This window comes from Drosophila biarmipes, chromosome 3L, assembly GCF_025231255.1.
Source record: "Drosophila biarmipes strain raj3 chromosome 3L, RU_DBia_V1.1, whole genome shotgun sequence".
In the NCBI taxonomy this organism is placed as follows: Eukaryota; Metazoa; Arthropoda; class Insecta; order Diptera; family Drosophilidae; genus Drosophila; species Drosophila biarmipes.
The window spans coordinates 12,188,318-12,206,097 of record NC_066613.1 but is presented as its reverse complement, the minus strand read 5'-3'; the positions used below and the strand labels follow the sequence as shown (position 1 = coordinate 12,206,097).

General features: G+C 44.0%; 6 protein-coding genes and 1 long non-coding RNA gene across 8 annotated transcripts; 5 read left to right on the top strand and 2 right to left on the bottom strand.

The window, feature by feature from the left end:
- Positions 1-158: 158 nt before the first annotated feature.
- Positions 159-5,483, top strand: LOC108028657 (multidrug resistance protein homolog 65). Its single transcript, XM_017100583.3, has 12 exons — positions 159-290; positions 604-923; positions 1,177-1,422; positions 1,489-1,660; positions 1,784-2,098; positions 2,154-2,610; positions 2,665-2,765; positions 2,820-3,207; positions 3,261-3,969; positions 4,027-4,323; positions 4,393-4,759; positions 4,825-5,483. The coding sequence occupies exons 2-12, from the start codon at positions 622-624 to the stop codon at positions 5,377-5,379; spliced, it is 3,909 nt and encodes a 1,302-aa protein (XP_016956072.1). The 5' UTR covers positions 159-290; positions 604-621; the 3' UTR covers positions 5,380-5,483.
- A 564-nt stretch (positions 5,484-6,047) lies between these two features.
- LOC108028536 (multidrug resistance protein homolog 65) lies at positions 6,048-11,851 on the top strand. The gene is made up of 9 exons (XM_017100433.3): positions 6,048-6,718; positions 7,245-7,490; positions 7,543-7,714; positions 8,153-9,037; positions 9,095-9,933; positions 9,995-10,555; positions 10,612-10,993; positions 11,056-11,412; positions 11,503-11,851. Exons 1-9 carry the CDS (start codon positions 6,402-6,404, stop codon positions 11,701-11,703), a joined length of 3,960 nt encoding a protein of 1,319 aa, XP_016955922.1. The 5' UTR covers positions 6,048-6,401; the 3' UTR covers positions 11,704-11,851.
- On the bottom strand, positions 6,787-7,651 carry LOC127010833 (uncharacterized). The gene is made up of 3 exons (XR_007763651.1): positions 7,537-7,651; positions 7,234-7,469; positions 6,787-7,153 (listed from the first exon to the last, which is right to left on the bottom strand). It is a non-coding gene; the product is annotated as an uncharacterized LOC127010833 (long non-coding RNA).
- A 239-nt stretch (positions 11,852-12,090) lies between the features above and the next one.
- On the top strand, positions 12,091-12,615 carry LOC108028538 (uncharacterized). Of its 2 annotated transcripts, none has more exons than XM_017100436.3 (3): positions 12,091-12,188; positions 12,246-12,416; positions 12,473-12,615. In XM_017100436.3, the coding sequence occupies exons 1-3, from the start codon at positions 12,155-12,157 to the stop codon at positions 12,577-12,579; spliced, it is 312 nt and encodes a 103-aa protein (XP_016955925.1). In that variant the 5' UTR covers positions 12,091-12,154; the 3' UTR covers positions 12,580-12,615. The 2 variants fall into 2 exon arrangements, with proteins under 2 accessions (XP_016955925.1, XP_050742017.1); XM_050886060.1 differs by having other exon boundaries at positions 12,118-12,188; positions 12,243-12,416.
- Positions 12,616-14,025: 1,410 nt separating this feature from the next.
- Positions 14,026-14,522, top strand: LOC108028539 (uncharacterized). Its single transcript, XM_044094837.2, is given in 3 exon segments — positions 14,026-14,094; positions 14,096-14,159; positions 14,226-14,522. Coding segments are annotated over 3 exon segments (303 nt in total). The 3' UTR covers positions 14,396-14,522.
- Positions 14,523-14,622: 100 nt separating this feature from the next.
- LOC108028537 (uncharacterized) lies at positions 14,623-15,190 on the top strand. The gene is made up of 2 exons (XM_017100434.3): positions 14,623-14,718; positions 14,778-15,190. The coding sequence occupies exons 1-2, from the start codon at positions 14,658-14,660 to the stop codon at positions 15,053-15,055; spliced, it is 339 nt and encodes a 112-aa protein (XP_016955923.1). The 5' UTR covers positions 14,623-14,657; the 3' UTR covers positions 15,056-15,190.
- Positions 15,191-16,509: 1,319 nt separating this feature from the next.
- LOC108028234 (uncharacterized) lies at positions 16,510-16,886 on the bottom strand. Its single transcript, XM_017099898.3, has 2 exons — positions 16,795-16,886; positions 16,510-16,733 (listed from the first exon to the last, which is right to left on the bottom strand). Exons 1-2 carry the CDS (start codon positions 16,826-16,828, stop codon positions 16,645-16,647), a joined length of 123 nt encoding a protein of 40 aa, XP_016955387.1. The 5' UTR covers positions 16,829-16,886; the 3' UTR covers positions 16,510-16,644.
- Positions 16,887-17,780: the final 894 nt, after the last annotated feature.

Here is a 17,780-nt window from a genome sequence, read left to right as displayed (position 1 = left end):
AAATATATTCTTGCCGATATAAGAGATACTGGAGAGTAATTTATGACATTTCCCACTGACACTCTTTGATCAATCGATGCTCTTCGAACCTACCCCAAGAGAAAGATCAATTAGAATTTGAACCCCAACGGTGCGATATATGTACGCAGCAAATTTAAATGGCTGCTCATGGAGGATGGAAAGTCAGTTGCGCTTGGGCGCTCGAGCGGTGACAGTCTGCGGTATCTCTCCAACTTCGATCTGGAGCAAGTGCGAATAACTGAAGGATAAATCAAAGTGCCAATAGAAAGGTGAATATCCCACGGTGCAGATCCACTCAAAGGAACAGATTTCAGTCCGCAGACGAGTAACCTGAAAAGTTACGCCACCATTCGCCCAGGAATGTGTCGAATAGAATATATTCTATTACTTGTTAACCCCGCGGGTCAATGAGAACTATGTGGCCAAAGAAACAAACTTGCATGCGGAGGCAATGTGTTGCCTAATTGAATTAACCTTTTGTCTGGTCTGGTTCGAGTTTGTGCCCGCTCTGAGTGAAGAAATCTTGACCACGGATCGATGGCCCATTGAATAATAAACCCCACTTAATTGTCATTTCGTCAGTGTCGACTGTCCATCATAATGGAGCGGGATGAGGTGTCCACCTCGACCAGCGAGGGCAAATCCCTGGAGGAGACGCCCACGGCTGAGGGTCTGGAGCCCACGGAGCCCATCGCGTTCCTGAAACTCTTTCGGTTCTCCACGTACGGGGAGATCGCCTGGCTGTTTTTCGGATTCATAATGTGCTGCATCAAGGCCCTGACCCTGCCCGCCGTGGTCATCATCTACAGCGAGTTCACATCCATGCTGGTGGACCGAGCCATGCAGTTTGGCACCAGCTCAAAGGTCCATGCCCTGCCGCTCCTTGGAGGTGGTAAAACTCTGTAAGTGTACACTAAAAAAAAGGTTCCTTATGTATTTTTATTTATTTTTAATTTATACAAAATTTTTGTAGTATTAATCATCAAAATAAGAAGCTTCCAAATTGTTGGTTTGGGAGGATTTAAGATCATAAAAAAATATAAAAAAAATGGATTTGACCAATATATTTTGTATCTTTCATTATAATCTTTTAAAGGAAATATTAAGGAAACTGAAGAAAATATAACCTTCTAACCTTCATTATTATTATTCCAGTACGAATGCATCTAGGGAGGAAAACAGCGAAGCACTTTACGATGACTCTATATCGTATGGCATTCTCTTGACCATCGCTTCGGTAGTAATGTTCATCTCAGGGATTTTCTCTGTGGATGTCTTTAATATGGTGGCCCTACGTCAAGTCACAAGGATGAGGATTAAGCTCTTCACATCCGTGATACGTCAGGACATCGGTTGGCACGATCTGGCCAGCAAGCAAAACTTTACCCAGAGCATGGTCGAGTAAGTATTAGAAGCAGGGTTATCCTTTTGGAGAAGTTGAAAGCTTAAGCTGTCTATATTTCACAGCGATATCGAAAAGATTCGCGATGGCATCTCTGAGAAAGTGGGTCACTTTGTATACTTGATTGTGGGTTTCATCATAACTGTAGCCATTTCATTTGGCTACGGCTGGAAGCTCACCCTAGCTGTGAGTTCTTATATACCTCTGGTGATCCTGCTTAATTACTATGTAGCTAAGGTATGAAGAACGCAGAAACCATTAACAAAAAATCTAATACTTAGAAAACTATCCTTAAGAATTTCCTGCAATCAATTTAACTTTCTCAAAGTATTGTAACTATATCATAATATCTTATTTCAGTTCCAAGGCAAGCTAACGGCTCGAGAACAGGAATCCTATGCAGGAGCTGGTAATTTGGCAGAGGAAATTCTGAGTTCCATTCGCACTGTGGTCTCCTTCGGTGGAGAAAAGTCAGAGGTGCAGCGCTACGAGAACTTCTTGGTCCCAGCTCGAAAGGCCAGTCAGTGGAAAGGAGCCTTCTCGGGGGTCAGTGATGCTGTTTTAAAGGCCATGTTATATCTGTCCTGCGCCGGAGCGTTTTGGTATGGAGTCAATCTCATCATCGACGATCGATATGAGGAAGACAAGGAGTATACACCGGCTATTCTGATGATTGTGAGGATTATAAATGTAATGTGTTATATCACAAATTATATCTGAATATTTCTAGGCATTCTTTGGCATCATTGTGGGTGCGGATAACATAGCCAGAACGGCACCATTCCTTGAGTCCTTTGCCACCGCCCGAGGTTGTGCCACCAACCTGTTTAAGGTCATCGATTTGACCTCCAAGATCGATCCACTTTCCACAGATGGCAAGCTATTGAACTACGGTCTTCGTGGTGATGTGGAGTTCCAGGACGTCTTCTTCAGATATCCCTCCCGTCCGGAGGTTATAGTTCATAGGGGACTAAATATCAAGATCAGAGCAGGTCAAACCGTGGCCTTGGTTGGTTCCTCGGGCTGTGGAAAGTCCACTTGCGTCCAGTTGCTTCAGAGGTTCTACGATCCTGTTTTTGGCTCAGTGCTCCTGGACGATTTGGATATTAGGAAATACAATATCCAATGGCTGAGATCGAATATTGCCGTCGTGGGTCAGGAACCTGTGCTGTTTTTGGGCACAATAGGTGGGCCCTTAATATGAATTTGATTACAAGTCTTACATGATGTTCTTCATACAGCACAAAACATAAGCTATGGAAAGCCAGGAGCCACACAAAAAGAGATCGAGGCAGCAGCCACTCAGGCGGGGGCTCACGAGTTCATCACCAATCTTCCAGAGGTTAGAAAAATGTATAACCCCATAAACTAAATCACAATATCGAAAACTTTTTAGAGCTATCGTAGTATGATTGGTGAGCGGGGCTCGCAGCTGTCCGGAGGACAGAAACAACGCATAGCCATCGCCCGAGCCCTGATTCAGAACCCCAAGATCTTGCTGCTGGATGAGGCCACTTCAGCTCTGGATTACCAATCGGAGAAACAGGTCCAACAGGCCCTGGACTTGGCCAGTAAAGGACGCACAACCATTGTTGTATCCCATCGATTATCAGCCATTCGGGGTGCAGATAAGATTGTTTTTATCCATGATGGCAAAGTTTTGGAAGAGGGTTCTCATGATGATCTGATGGCTCTTGAGGGTGCCTATTACAACATGGTTCATGCAGGCGACATCAACATGCCCGATGAGGTGGAAAAGGAGGAGACCATTGAGGAAACCAAAAGTAGGTACTTATTAAACTTATGACTTATAAATAATACTCCAACACATTTTTAGGAAAAAGCCTGGCTCTGTTTGAAAAGTCCTTTGAGACCAGCCCCTTGAATTTTGAGAAAGGACAGAAGAACAGCGTCCAGTTTGACGAACCCATCATAAAGGCACTCGTAAAGGACACCAATGCCAAGATAGTCGATGCTCCCGCCGAGAAACCCAACTTCTTCCGCACATTCTCAAGGATCCTCAAGCTTGCCAGACCCGAGTGGTGCTATCTCATTCTGGGAACCATAAGCGCCATAGCCGTGGGTTGTTTGTATCCGGCTTTCTCAATCATCTTTGGTGAATTCTATGCCGCCCTGGCTGAACAGGATCCGAAGAATGCCTTAAGTCGCACGGCCGTGCTTTCCTGGGCTTGTTTGGGCCTGGCTTTCCTGACTGGCTTGGTCTGCTTCCTGCAAACCTACTTGTTCAACTACGCAGGCATTTGGCTGACAACCAGAATGCGAGCCATGACTTTCAAGGCGATGGTGAGTCAGGAAATTGGATTTTTCGACGATGAGAACAACTCGGTGGGAGCTTTGTCCGCTCGCTTGTCCGGCGAGGCGGTTGGGGTCCAGGGAGCCATAGGATATCCCCTGAGTGGTATGATCCAGGCCCTGTCCAACTTTATATCGAGTGTCAGCGTTGCCATGTACTACAACTGGAAGCTGGCCCTCTTGTGTTTGGCCAATTGTCCCATCATTGTTGGATCTGTTATCCTAGAAGCCAAGTGGGTTGTTATTGTATTCGTACTTCTACTCAAATTAACCCTTTCAACATTTCGCAGAATGATGTCCAACGCTATAGTGAGGGAAAAGCAGGTGATTGAGGAGGCTTGTCGCATTGCCACCGAATCCATATCCAACATACGCACTGTTGCCGGACTGAGAAGGGAGGCTGATGTCATTCGGGAGTACACGGAGGAGATCCAGAGAGTGGAGGTGCTGATCCGCCAAAAGCTAAGATGGCGAGGAGTCCTTAACTCCACCATGCAGGCGTCGGCCTTCTTTGCTTATGCCGTGGCCCTCTGCTACGGAGGTGTTTTAGTGTCCGAAGGTCAGCTGCCCTTCCAGGATATTATCAAGTAAGGATGGGAAAGGATAATTCCAATTAACTAACCTATTAATATAATCTATTTTATATTTAATTAAAGGGTGTCGGAAACCTTGCTGTATGGCTCCATGATGCTGGCCCAATCCCTGGCCTTTACCCCTGCCTTCTCCGCTGCCCTGATCGCGGGTCATCGCCTCTTCCAGATCCTGGATCGCAAACCCAAGATTCAGTCACCCATGGGTGCTATCAAAAATACTCTCGCCAAGCAGTTAAATCTCTTCGAGGGTGTACGCTATCGGGGTATTGAATTCCGATATCCCACACGACCTGATGCAAAGATTCTCAATGGTTTGGATCTCGAGGTGCTCAAGGGTCAGACGGTGGCCTTGGTGGGTCATTCCGGGTGCGGAAAGTCCACTTGTGTGCAGCTGCTACAGCGATACTACGATCCCGATGAGGGGTCTATAGTAAGTAACTTTTCTGATATTTTATTAGCAAATTAATTGCCCACGAATATTTTCTTTCCAACCAGCACATAGATCACGATGACATCCAGCACGATCTGACCCTCGAGGGGGTAAGGACCAAATTGGGTTTAGTCTCCCAAGAACCCACTCTCTTTGAACGTTCGATTGCGGAGAACATAGCCTATGGCGACAACCGTCGATCGGTTTCCATGGCGGAGATAATTGCTGCAGCCAAAAGTGCCAATGCTCATAGTTTCATCATCTCCCTGCCCAATGGCTACGATACTCGCATGGGAGCCAGAGGCACTCAATTGTCCGGTGGTCAAAAGCAACGTATTGCCATCGCCAGGGCGCTGGTGAGGAATCCCAAGATCCTACTGCTCGACGAAGCCACCTCAGCTCTGGATCTGCAGAGTGAGCAGCTGGTCCAGCAGGCCTTGGATTCCGCCTGCTCCGGGCGAACCTGCATCGTCATAGCCCACCGTCTGTCTACCGTCCAGAACGCGGATGTGATCTGTGTGATCCAAAACGGTCAGGTGGTGGAGCAGGGCAACCACATGCAGCTGATTTCCCAGGGCGGCATCTACGCCAAGCTGCACAAGACCCAAAAGGACCATTGAATATTATCCAAACCTTTTTGTAATTCTCACCAAAAGCCCAAATACACTTGTCACCAAAAACTAAATAAACTACAATAAATAAATAAACTTTTTCTACAACCATGCTTGTCGAGTTTTCGGGAGATAGCTTATCAATAAGGGATGCACAGTTATCTTAACTAATGGTTGGGTAACCCTGTTTGCGGAATTTATAATTATTAGCGGTATAAGTTGTAAGATTCGCCACAAAACTTATCTGGCTGATAAGAGAGCAATCTTGGCGGCGTGTCTATAACGCCACCCACCCACACGACCGCTGCTAATATTCATGGTCAATGACAGGCAAACTTGATTTTGCGTATCAGTGGAATGATAACAGATCTTAATTAAACAGGGAAGATCATAAGTTAAACAGCCTGGAATGCGAAGTGCGCCAAATTTGCGTATTTGGCTGACCCATTTCCGCGATGGAGCGGTGCACACCTTGCCGGAGAGAAGATGGCCAATGATTTTCCACCAGTCATCGTGAGCCTTGAGTAAAATCAATTCAATTGATATTAATAAAAGACCATAAAGGGGTTCTCGACGATAGAGACCCACCATCGCCAGTCTATTTGAACTTTAATAGAAACCGAATTTGTAGAAAACTGACGCCACAGCCGCCAGGCCTGCCAGTCGCTTTCTGCAGTTTCAGCGGAACAGACGCGGAATATTTCGCTCCGGATGGCAATAGCATCGAAGTAAAAAGACCAGTGGCGAACGATTTTGTGGAACCGCGGAATGCAAAGCAATTAAAGCTAAACACGATCCCAGGCAGATCAGCCTCATCGGCAGTGCATCTGGCATAGCACCACAATCTCCGTCGGAGCGGGAGTTAATTACCCAGAGCCAAGAACCCATTCGAGACCATCTTTCCACACATATCCATCGGCGAAACGAACTGCGGGCCTTTCGATTTTTGGTTTCGCCCTGCGCGCGCTTTCTTAACTATTAATTGACCCCGCCGGTCAATGAGTTTGGTGTATAGGCGATAGTTCGCAGTGATGACGATGACGGAGCCCCGCGAAGATGTTCCGGCTGCAGACGCGGACGATGCTGCGCCGGAGGCAAAGAAGAAGGACAAGTCCCAGGATAAGGCCCCGCCGATGATCAGCTACACTCAGCTCTTCCGGTACATCGGCGGATGGGACTATGTCCTGCTCCTGTCCGCCTTTGTGGCGGCCCTACTCCAAGCCCTGGTCTACCCCATTGCCATTGTGGTCTACAGCGAACTGGTGGCCATGTTCATCGACAGAACCCTGGGCCAGGGAACCAGTTCGGTGACCATCGGATTGCCCCTCTTTGGAGGCGGAAAGATACTGTAAGTCTGGGGTTGCGATATAGTTAATTGTTTTTCCTCCAAAGAATTGACTTAAAAAAATTCTCAGCTTAAAGTTGAAGGCTAATTTATTTCAATTACTTTTCCGCAAGTCAAATTTTCTGAACTTGCAGTTTTTAAATCTATTACATACATTTATCTATACATATTTTATGTTAGTTCATGACTGTTGACTGTTTCCCTTCATGAATGTATTCCATTAGAAATCCTATTTATAGACTATAAAAGAACATATTGTAGAGGCCTCTTAGGAGAGGATGAATCAATTATTCGCTCTCTTTCAAAGCGATCGGACGTCTTTTCGGCTTTACGGTGCCCAAATTCTTCATTGTTTCGAGAAAACCAGCGACTCTTCAACAAAAGAATGCTTTTGCAGCAAAAAAGGGCTAAAACAATGCCAAGTTTTCAAGGACGTCGCTGTAAGCAAGTTCACACAAAATTAACTCAATTTAGTTTTTAGATAGAAGTATATAGAACCAGCCATTTGAATTAATTACCTTTTTTGCAGCACAAATGCCTCTTACGAGGAGAACATGCAGGAGCTGCGAAAGGATAGTGTGTCCTTCGGCATACTCATGACCCTGAATACTCTGCTGATGCTTTTCTCCGGAGTTTACTATGTGGATGCCTTCAACAGACTGGCTTTAAAGCTCACAGTACGCATGCGTAGGGAGTTCTTCAAGGCCACCTTGAGGCAGGAAATCGGCTGGCATGACATGGCCAAGGACCAAAACTTTGCAGTGCGCATTACCGAGTTAGTAATTTGAAAAGTACAATAGACATTTATTAATCCACCTTACCTATAGCAACATGGAGAAAATACGCAGTGGCATAGCCGAGAATCTGGGTCATTATGTGGAAATAATGTGTGAGGTGATAATCAGTGTGGTTCTATCCTTTATTTACGGATGGAAACTGGCCCTGGCCATAGTGTTTTACATTCCCCTTACGTTAGTGGTCAACTCGGCAGTGGCCCATGTGAGTAGACCCATTTAGATTTTAATTACCGTTTAAAAACCGCATCTAATTTTTGTAAGATTTCAGGATTTGTTTAGAGACCGTTTGCCAGAAACAAAAGCTTTTTCTAGCAAACATTAAGTGAACTTGACCATTCGCTTATTTATCCGAAAATAGTTTTCCAAAAATAGAATAAGTACCTACCTACCTCAGTGAAACTGTTTTCCCCATCTGTTCGCATGAGTAGTTTTGGGAGAACGATTTCAAACATAAAATAAATTCTGTAAGAGATTAGAAGAATCTTTTGTAGGAGAGTTTTTTATTTAAAACATTTTTAATTGGTAATTAAAATATCTAAGCAACTGGTATTCTTTTAAAATAATCATAATTAAATTAGTCATAATTAAATTAGTCATACTTGTTATTATTAATCCAATATGTTCCCCATTAATTTTTCAGTACCAAGGAAAACTCACGGGTCAGGAGCAGAGTTCCTATGTGCGGGCCAGCTCTGTGGTTGAGGAAGTAATCGGGGCCATCCGGACTGTGGTGGCTTTCGGAGGAGAACGCACGGAGTCTGTACGCTATGATACCCTCCTGAAACCGGCCCTCAAAGCTGGAAAATGGAAAGGAGTCTTCTCCGGACTGAGCGACACGGTGATGAAGGCCATGTTGTTTATCACAGGAGCGGGATCGTTTTGGTACGGAGCCAATTTGATTCTATTCTACCGTGACCCAAGTATTCCCATCAACGAACGCGAGTACACACCTGCGGTTGTGATGATTGTGATATCGGGAATAATCGTGAGCGCCAACCAAATATCCCGCACATCTCCATTCCTCGAGACCTTTGCCATGGCTCGAGGCTCGGCATCCGCCATATTGGACGTCATCGATCGCACTTCCCTGATTGATCCACTCTCCAAAGCTGGGAAAATTCTCAACTACGGCCTGAAGGGATCTGTTGAGTTCCGAGACGTGTTCTTTCGTTACCCCGCCCGAGAAGATGTGATTGTCTTGCGGGGTCTCAATGTGGTCGTGGAAGAAGGACAAACTGTAGCCTTGGTCGGTCCCTCAGGCTGTGGAAAATCCACCTGCATACAGCTGTTGCAGCGCTTCTATGATCCAGTCTTTGGACAAGTTCTATTGGATGGTGAGGATGTGCGGAAGTATAACCTTAACTGGCTGCGTTCGAACATTGCCGTGGTGGGTCAGGAACCGGTGCTCTTCCAGGGAACCATTGGGGAGAATATCCGACATGGAAAGCCAGAAGCCACCCAAAAGGAAGTCGAAGACTCCGCCAAAGCTGCCAATGCTCATGACTTTATTATAGCTTTGCATAAGGTAGGGTTGTTAAACTTTAAAAACCTATATTTACTAAAGGATTCCCTTTACTTTCAGGGCTATGATACGGATATCAGCGAGAAGGGCGTACAACTTTCTGGAGGTCAGCGTCAGCGGATCGCCATCGCCAGAGCCCTGATTCAGCAGCCCAAAATTCTGCTTTTGGATGAGGCCACCTCAGCCCTGGACTACCATGCCGAGAAGCTGGTCCAAGCCGCTCTAGACAAGGCCTGCAAGGGTAGAACCACCCTGGTGGTGTCCCACCGCCTTTCCGCCATCAGGCACGCTCATCGGATTGTTTATATCGATAATGGCAAGGCCGTGGAGCAAGGCACCCACGAGGAGCTGATGAAGCTGGAGGGATTCTACCACAAAATGGTCACCGTGCATTCCTATGATGATTCTGCCGAGGAGCTACTGAACGAGCTGGAATTAGATGCCGAAAACAAGGAGAGAAAAATGTCCTATGAAATCGAACAGTTCCAACTAGGCACACGTAACTCCATCGTGTCGCTGGAGAAGAATGCGGAGTTCCAGATGAAGAACCTGAATGGTCTAGCCAACCAAACTCTGAATCAGGAAACAGAGGAACCGGGTCCATCTGGAAATTATATCCGTACCTTCTTTCGCATTTTGGGTTGGGCCCGACCCGAATGGAGCTTCCTCATTATTGGCGCCATTTGTGCTGGTCTATATGGAGTCACCATGCCTGTGTTTTCCGTAATCCTAGCGGAATTATATGGTTCGTTGGCCAAACCAACGGACGAGGAGGTTCTCGAACAGAGTGCCTCCATGGCCATCATCTCCCTGGTGATTGGAGTTGCAGCTGGCGTGGTCTGCTTCATCCAGACATTTTTCTTCAATCTAGCCGGAGTCTGGCTTACCATGCGAATGCGGTGGGTCCCTAAGTGGTCATCCATTATTAAGGTTCTTATTTAATAAACCTTTACTTCACAGCTCCAAGACATTCAGCTGCATCATGCACCAGGAGATGGGATGGTTCGATCGCAAGGAGAACAGTATTGGAGCTCTTTCTGCCCGACTGTCTGGAGATGCGGCCAGTGTTCAGGGAGCCATCGGGTTTCCCTTGAGCAACATCATCCAGGCGTTTACCAACTTCATATGCAGTATTTCGATTGCCTTTCCCTACTCCTGGGAACTGGCCCTAATCTGCCTGAGCACCTCGCCCTTCATGATAGCCTCCATTGTGTTCGAGGCGCGATTTGGGGAGAAGTCCGCTTTGAAGGAGAAGGCGGTTCTCGAGGAGACGAGCCGCATAGCCACCGAAACCATAACCCAAATTCGAACGGTCGCAGGACTTCGACGGGAGGAGGAGCTCATTAAGATATACGACAAGGAGGTGGAGCGATATCGGGTGCAGATCCTCAGTCGTCTGAAATGGCGTGGACTGGTCAATTCCATGGGCAAATCTCTCATGTTCTTTGGCTATGCAGTGACCTTAACCTATGGTGGACACATGTGTGCCGATGGAAATATCAAATTCGAGACTATTATGAAGTGGGTAAATACAAATATAAATTCCTTATCAAGTATTTACATTTTTAGATTTTTAGGATATCCAACACAATGCTGTATGGCTTGTTCATTCTGGCTCAATCTCTTGCATTTACTCCTGCCTTCAATGCCGCTCTGCTCTCCGCCAATCGCATGTACGAGATCATCGATCGCAAGCCAACAATCCAATCACCCGAATCCTTCGAGATCCAGCAGAACGGCAATGGATCCGCTTTTAAGGCGAATGTGGTGCAACAGGGCGTGAGCTATAGGGGTCTTAACTTTTCCTATCCGTCAAGACCCCATATCAAAGTGCTGCAAAACTTCAATCTGGACGTAAACCAGGGTCAGACGGTGGCCTTGGTGGGTGCCTCGGGATCGGGAAAATCAACCTGCGTCCAGCTACTGATGCGGTACTACGATCCCGATGATGGAAAGATTGTAAGTCCAGTCAAGATATCTAATATATCAGAGAGAATATTAAAGATCTTTTCTTATTCCAGCTTATAGATCAGGAGAGCATCCACCACGATATGGAGCTGAAGACTCTGCGCCGTCGGTTGGGAATTGTATCCCAGGAACCTTCGCTCTTTGAGAAGTCTATTGCAGAGAATATTGGCTATGGGGACACCTCGCGGCAAGTGCCCATGCAGCAAATTATTGAGGCTGCTAAAATGGCCAATGCCCACGAGTTCATAATGTCCCTGCCTGCCCAATATGATACGGTGCTGGGCTCCAAGGGAACCCAACTATCCGGTGGACAAAAGCAAAGGATTGCTATTGCGAGGGCGATGGTGAGAAATCCCAAGATCCTGCTGCTAGATGAAGCAACCTCTGCACTGGATTTCCAAAGTGAAAGGGTGGGTTTTTTACTTAAAATTGAATTTAAAAAAAAGAATCCCCTAAATGTTTTTGAGTAGCACAATTTATGAACTAATTCCTTATTTCAGGTGGTTCAGCAAGCCTTGGACTCGGCGTGTTCAGGTCGCACCTGCATTGTAATAGCTCATCGCCTGTCCACCATCCAAAATGCCAATGTGATCTGTGTGATTCAAGCCGGAAAAATAATGGAGCAGGGAAGTCATGCTCAACTTCTGGCCAAGAATGGCATCTATTCCAAGTTGTATCGCAGTCAGACGAAAGCCTCTTGAGAAGACTTCTGAAAAATGGCTTAGCACGGAAGTATGCAATAAATATTTCTTAGTTGTTAGTTGAGACACAAACCAAACTGTCTTCGACCGTAAGCAATAAAACGTTAGGAATAGTTGTTAAATAAATTAATATAAAGATAAACAAGTATCTGTAAGTGTTTGATGTCACATATATAGGAACAGGGCCAACTTTTTCAATCAATCAAGTCGTGAAACCATAGTTGAATGGCTTTCTATTATCTTAATTCAATTTGCAGTGCTTGAAGTTTAAATGACCTTATCTATGGACGCTTAATAAGGCGAAATTTGTGACAATGGTTTGTTCTCTATTGTTTGACTTTGTGATAAGATATAGGGTAAGCTTTATCTAATTTACTTTGTAGAAGGCAATATTTTTCAGCTGCCGCATTGCGATTTTTCACCTCAACGCGTAAGGTTTAGGAATATAAGAATGAAGTCAGCGATTGTTTTTCTTATATGGCTCGGTGAGTAATGTAAAAAATATTTAATTAATAACTTTACAAAGAGTTCTCTCCTAGCAGCCTGTACTTTTGGAGCAAATATTCCTCCAACACCGTGCCCTTTGGAAAGTAATTGTGCCGTGGCGGATGAGTCAATGGCTATTTGCGGATTGGATGAGGAGGTGGGTTGTATTCGAAAGTACGCCTCCAAGTGTCATTTGGATATAGCAGCCTGCCAGGAGAAAGGGAGAAGTAAGTCTATATATTTCATTTTCCATATGCCTGTTAATCAATTAGTTAATTTTTAGATTTTACTGACTTTAGTGAGGTATATTGCTCAATGGAGCCTTATCTCTGCGAAAAGTCACCAACATACGAGCGCTGGACCATTCTCTTTGGTCACGAGGATGAATAAAAGGGAACTTTTAGAATAATGGGCGACAAGAGCTGAAATAATACGCTTATAAATGTACTTCGATTAATCGAACTGCATTACTGATTCAAATATAGCTTCAAGTACAAAAATGTATAATTGCTTCATAAATTAGTTATACATAACCGGTAATGACATGGTTTAATAAGGCAAAGAAAGAAATATTTTTTAGAAAGAAATATAATTTTAAGAAATACAACTTATCCCAGTTAGACATGAAATTTTTGTCCATTGTGTTCTTCTGCTTACGTGAGTGGTTTAAAATTTAAATATTGTTAAACAAAATCATAGGTGCAAAAATCTCACAGTTTACAGTCTGAGAGCAGGCGGTAATCCAAATACAAGGTGCCCTGCGGAGAAAATTTGTGGAGAAGTCAGCGAATCCAAAGCCGTTTGCATTTTGGATGAAAATAAAAATTGTATAAGAAAATTTAAGTCAAGCTGTCACCTGGCTATTGCCGCCTGTCGGGATCGTAATCTACGTAAGCTAACAATATTAAGTGAAGAATATTAACTGCTAAATATTAAATTAGACTAAATAAAGAGTTTAAACATAAATTATAATACAGAAGTAAATTAAAGTTTAACATTTAAATTGTTTTTAAAAACTATCAAGATTTCCACCTAAAGAATTTTATTTAAATTTATAAGACTTCGCAAACGATCATCAAAAACACGTTTTCTCCGATCGCAATTTAGTAATTACCTTCCCCATAATAGTAAACCTAATATTTTACATTTTTGTATAGATTTTTGGAAGTATTATTGGCAAAACTCATTATATACTTTGGTGACTATTCTGTTAAAAATTGTTCTTATCTTGGTTTGTCACTTAAAAGAATGATTTGGTTACACCCCTTAAATCAGTCCGAAAGTCAACGCCAGATTATTCTGGTGACTGACTTATGTCAGTTACCACCATATTCTTGTCTTACAATACCCCTTCCATTGAATTATAACCAGGGGGAACCCTTCGACTTACAGAATTCAGCGACTACAGCGACGAGTATTGCGGAATGGAAGGTTGGCTGTGCGAAGAGCCGCCCTACGAACGCTGGACACTCTTCTTTGGCCAAGAAGACGAGTGAGTGACGACTCGATTGTGCAAATTAATTAGGTAGCATTTCAATAAATAATCAATCAACGCGCAACGCGCCGTTCACGTGCCAGACGACGACGACTACGTCAAAGACCGGTAGGAGCAGCCGATAGCCACCAGCGTTTTTTCCCACTCACTGAGACAGAACGACGCCTCGAGCCTTTTATACGCTTTTTTAACCAACTTTTTCGCCGTTTCTTTTTATTTTTGCGCTGTTTTTGTTATTTTTGGCTCTTTGACGGGTGCTTTGCATAATCTCCGGCGGCGGCGCCTCAGCCCATTGGCCTCCTCCTCCAACGCCAATCAGCGGAGAGCTCCAGACCGGCCCCATGTGCATATATAAAAAGTGGACCCCTCCGAGATTCGGTTGTCAGTTAATGCCCATCAATCGAGTCCATCCCAGGCACAGCCATGAGCAGCGCATCGCTAAAGTTCTACCTGATATTTCTGCTCGTTATCTGCGGTTAGTTTAATACTATTTAGCATCACTTTAAAAACCAACTGCAATGACCCACGTTAACTTTTACAGTGATCGGTTGGAGTGCAGGAGCGCCCAGTTCGGAGCTCACACGGCAGGAACTCGAGGAGCGGTACCGTCAAACGCCGCCGGTTCCCGATGAACGCGATGCAGACGCCGAGGTGGACAGCGCCTTCGATCGGTTTACTATAAGGCCTCGAAGTCCAGATCTGAAGGGCTAGACAATCGATTTGTGTGTTCTATACGCAGTGCCACTTCTTATGTTGCATTCAGGGTTATGGCTATGTAGTTCTAAGCTTAGGCAAAATGTACAAGCGTAAAATAAAGCAATTACTTTGGTGAAACGTGCGCATGGTTACTTTCCATTCCAGCACGTAGAATGTCATGACATCCGCCGCCGGGGCGGCGTCTATAAATCTGAACTCTCTGGCATTCGATTCACTCAGTTATCAATCTCTTTTCGGTGCGAAAAGTACAGGCAAAATGACCTCTGAAAGCAAGATGGTGCTGCTCTTCCTCATCGGCTGTCTGGTCATGCAGACAAGTAAGTCACTGCACCTTCTGACATCGTATTAGTCATCCCTAACTGGATTTTCCTTTAAGTCAACGCCGGGCCCTTCGACAGGTTCAGTCGGGAGGACGATGATCGGAACAACGAGATCAGCGGAGAATGGTTCAAGAAGCCCATTCTCAGGTTGGATCGTCTCTTTAGTAGCCGCGAATCGCCGTCGGGAAGCCAGAAGGAGGTGGTCAGACCCAGCAGAAGCGATAAGGGTGAAACCACGGAGAGCTCCAAGCACGCCCACTCCATGATCACCTCGATGCTCGGTTTCTTCAGCAGTATGATCAACTTTGGCAGGTCCTTCGTAAGGGATGAATAAAAAACATCCTAGACTTATGCAAATAGCTATAAAACTCGTAATACAAATCTCGTGATTCCAATTGCCACATGTTGTAGCTTAAAATATTGTTGTACATTCATAAATAAATATCTAAAAGGACTGATTTTAAAGCCATTACTTAGTTAATTTATTTTACTTTGCTAATTTATTAATAAACTCGAATTTTTAATCGAATAATTAAAACGTTTTTTAGTAAATTTTAATAAATATTTCAAATCCAAATTCTTCTTCAAATTCATCATACTCGTAAGTCACTTGATTACTTTATCAGTCCTGGACAGTTGTACAATATTTCTTCACATTTGTTTTTGTATTTAGTTGAATTGTCTTTATGTTTAAAATTCACAAATTACATTTACACCTTATATTTTAATTTTTACGACTTATTTTGCAATTTAGCAAACTCTCTCTTACCCAGACATAACTAGGACACACATTTTATCAAAACGTTTTAATAAATTCAGACAAAATTTACCTCCGTGCGACTATGTTATAAATTCAAAGTTTCGTCTGCCTCTATCACGTTTTAAACTCTTTTGCCAGACACGTCTCTTAACGAATGAATTAGGTGTGAATATGGGTATAAAGTGAAGAGAGATATTTATAGGAAAATGTTTACGCCAATTAAGACGTCATAAAATCACGCATCTGTTACCAAACCGCTCCCAACCCAAAACTTCCACCAGTGACGTCTGCGATCTGGCTGGACATTCGACTTGACCCAACTTTGTGCTAATACGTTATAAGCTTTGTTCGGGCAGAACGGGAAATTAATCATATTAATGAATGAACAGAGGTGTTGAGCGTAAAAGGAATGACGTCTCTATCAAGCAAGCCCTCTTGTGATGCCGGGGGTTTTTTCGCTACTTAATTCGAGAAATTTTTTCCCCCTTAAGGCGATTATGTGTGACGACACGAGAGGCGCGAATTTACAAATGCTAATTGTGGATTTCTTAGCTTTTTCTATTTTTTATTTTCTTTTTCTGTGCAAACTGGTTTGAGCATTGTTTAGCCGGCATTAATTGTAAATATTGGCTTGTTTGGACAATCAGTCATAACGAGACCTTGCTGGCGATACTTTCAGCGCGCTGACCGGGATTTCTTTTCGAGGGGAAAATCCAAAGCTCAGCACTTTTTGAATCTTGCGTGTAATTCTCTAGAACAACGACTTGGTTCCAATCGAGTGATTAGTCCCCGAAATCAACTTGAAATTGAATGCTGCCTGCCCGTGGATTTCTTTCGCTACACAGAAAAGAAAAGTTCTTAAATCGTGATTGGCTCCTAAAAGTCATATTTTTAAATAAGTAATATTATTTAGAATTTTGTATTATTACTACAAATGTGCTTTTATCTAGTAACAGTGACTTGAATTGTGCAAAAACCTCAAGGTTAGAGTTGCCATTCTACATCCGAGACCGTTAGAAACGCAGTGGTTGAGTGGGTGGTATACGTTTTATTGGATCACATATCGAAAGACTTGAGCAACGAACTCGCTAGACAGGGGCAGAGAAGTATATGTACATTTGTGGGGGGCGGGGGGCGGGTTTGATCTCCGCTTCCTGGGATCTCTAGCTGACCTCCAGCAAATGGTACTTGAACATTTTGTTCAGCGAACTCATGTTCTGGGACAACTCGTTGCAGACGCGCACCACGCAGCCTTCAAAGGAAGAGAGTGATGAAATAACGGGCCTAACACCTGGCCAGATCACTTCACTAACCCACTAGATACTTGATCACTCGCAGCAGCACCATGGCGATAGAGTCGAGAACTCAAAGAACTGCGTCCATGCACACGCGGCGAGACTTAGAACCAAATTGAACGCAAAGTCGCCCATGCAATCGCGAATAAGTGAAAACATTTGGTGAGCGGCAGCTGCGCGGACGTCGACGCCAGCAGAGACGCCGGCAGTGGCGTCGGCACAGTGGAGCAAATTGGTTGGCCAAAGGTCGTGCCACCCAGAGGCGGTGAAGTTTTTATGGGCTAATTAGCGCGTTAAGTCAAATTGAAATATTTGCCACGCGAACACACAATGCCTGCGTTTACCTAAAGATGTGTAAACAAGTTTCCCCACTGTGAAAATCGAACTTATTTTCCCATTTTATTATGCTGTACTCTCCACTGTACTTCAAGAACTTTTTGCTGGTGTTGCAATGCTTATTTCGTTTTTGTAATGTGTTTATTCACATTATATTTTTAGCGAGTGAGTGTCAATTAGCCATGCTTCTTTTTTGTTAATTATCTTTCACAATTTTTATTGCAAAGCTCAAGCATTTTTTGTTTACACTGCAATTTAATTTTTAATGGAATACACTCAACCTGATCTTTGAGAATGTAAAAAAAATTTCAGAGTTAAAATATTTTTTATTGTGAAAAAGCAAATATTTTTTAAGAATTATGTATTGTAATATATATTTTAAGTCGAATGTTTAGAAAGCTTTATCTATTCCTATTACTACATTTGATACCTCTTGTACCACTGTGCCACTGGTGTGTGGGCAAAGCTAAATCGAGAACTTCTTGTTGATGTCGCAACCTGCTGATTTTTTCCTCAATCTTTACAAGCGCATATTTCCATTAATTTTTTCGGCAATGTTCATTTGCGTGCGTTGCACAAGGCAAAAGGCGCAGAATCGAGCGACGCGAGTTACGTCATCAGAACTCGTTTACATGCAGCCATGAGAAGCTGCTGCGCAGGCGCAGCGA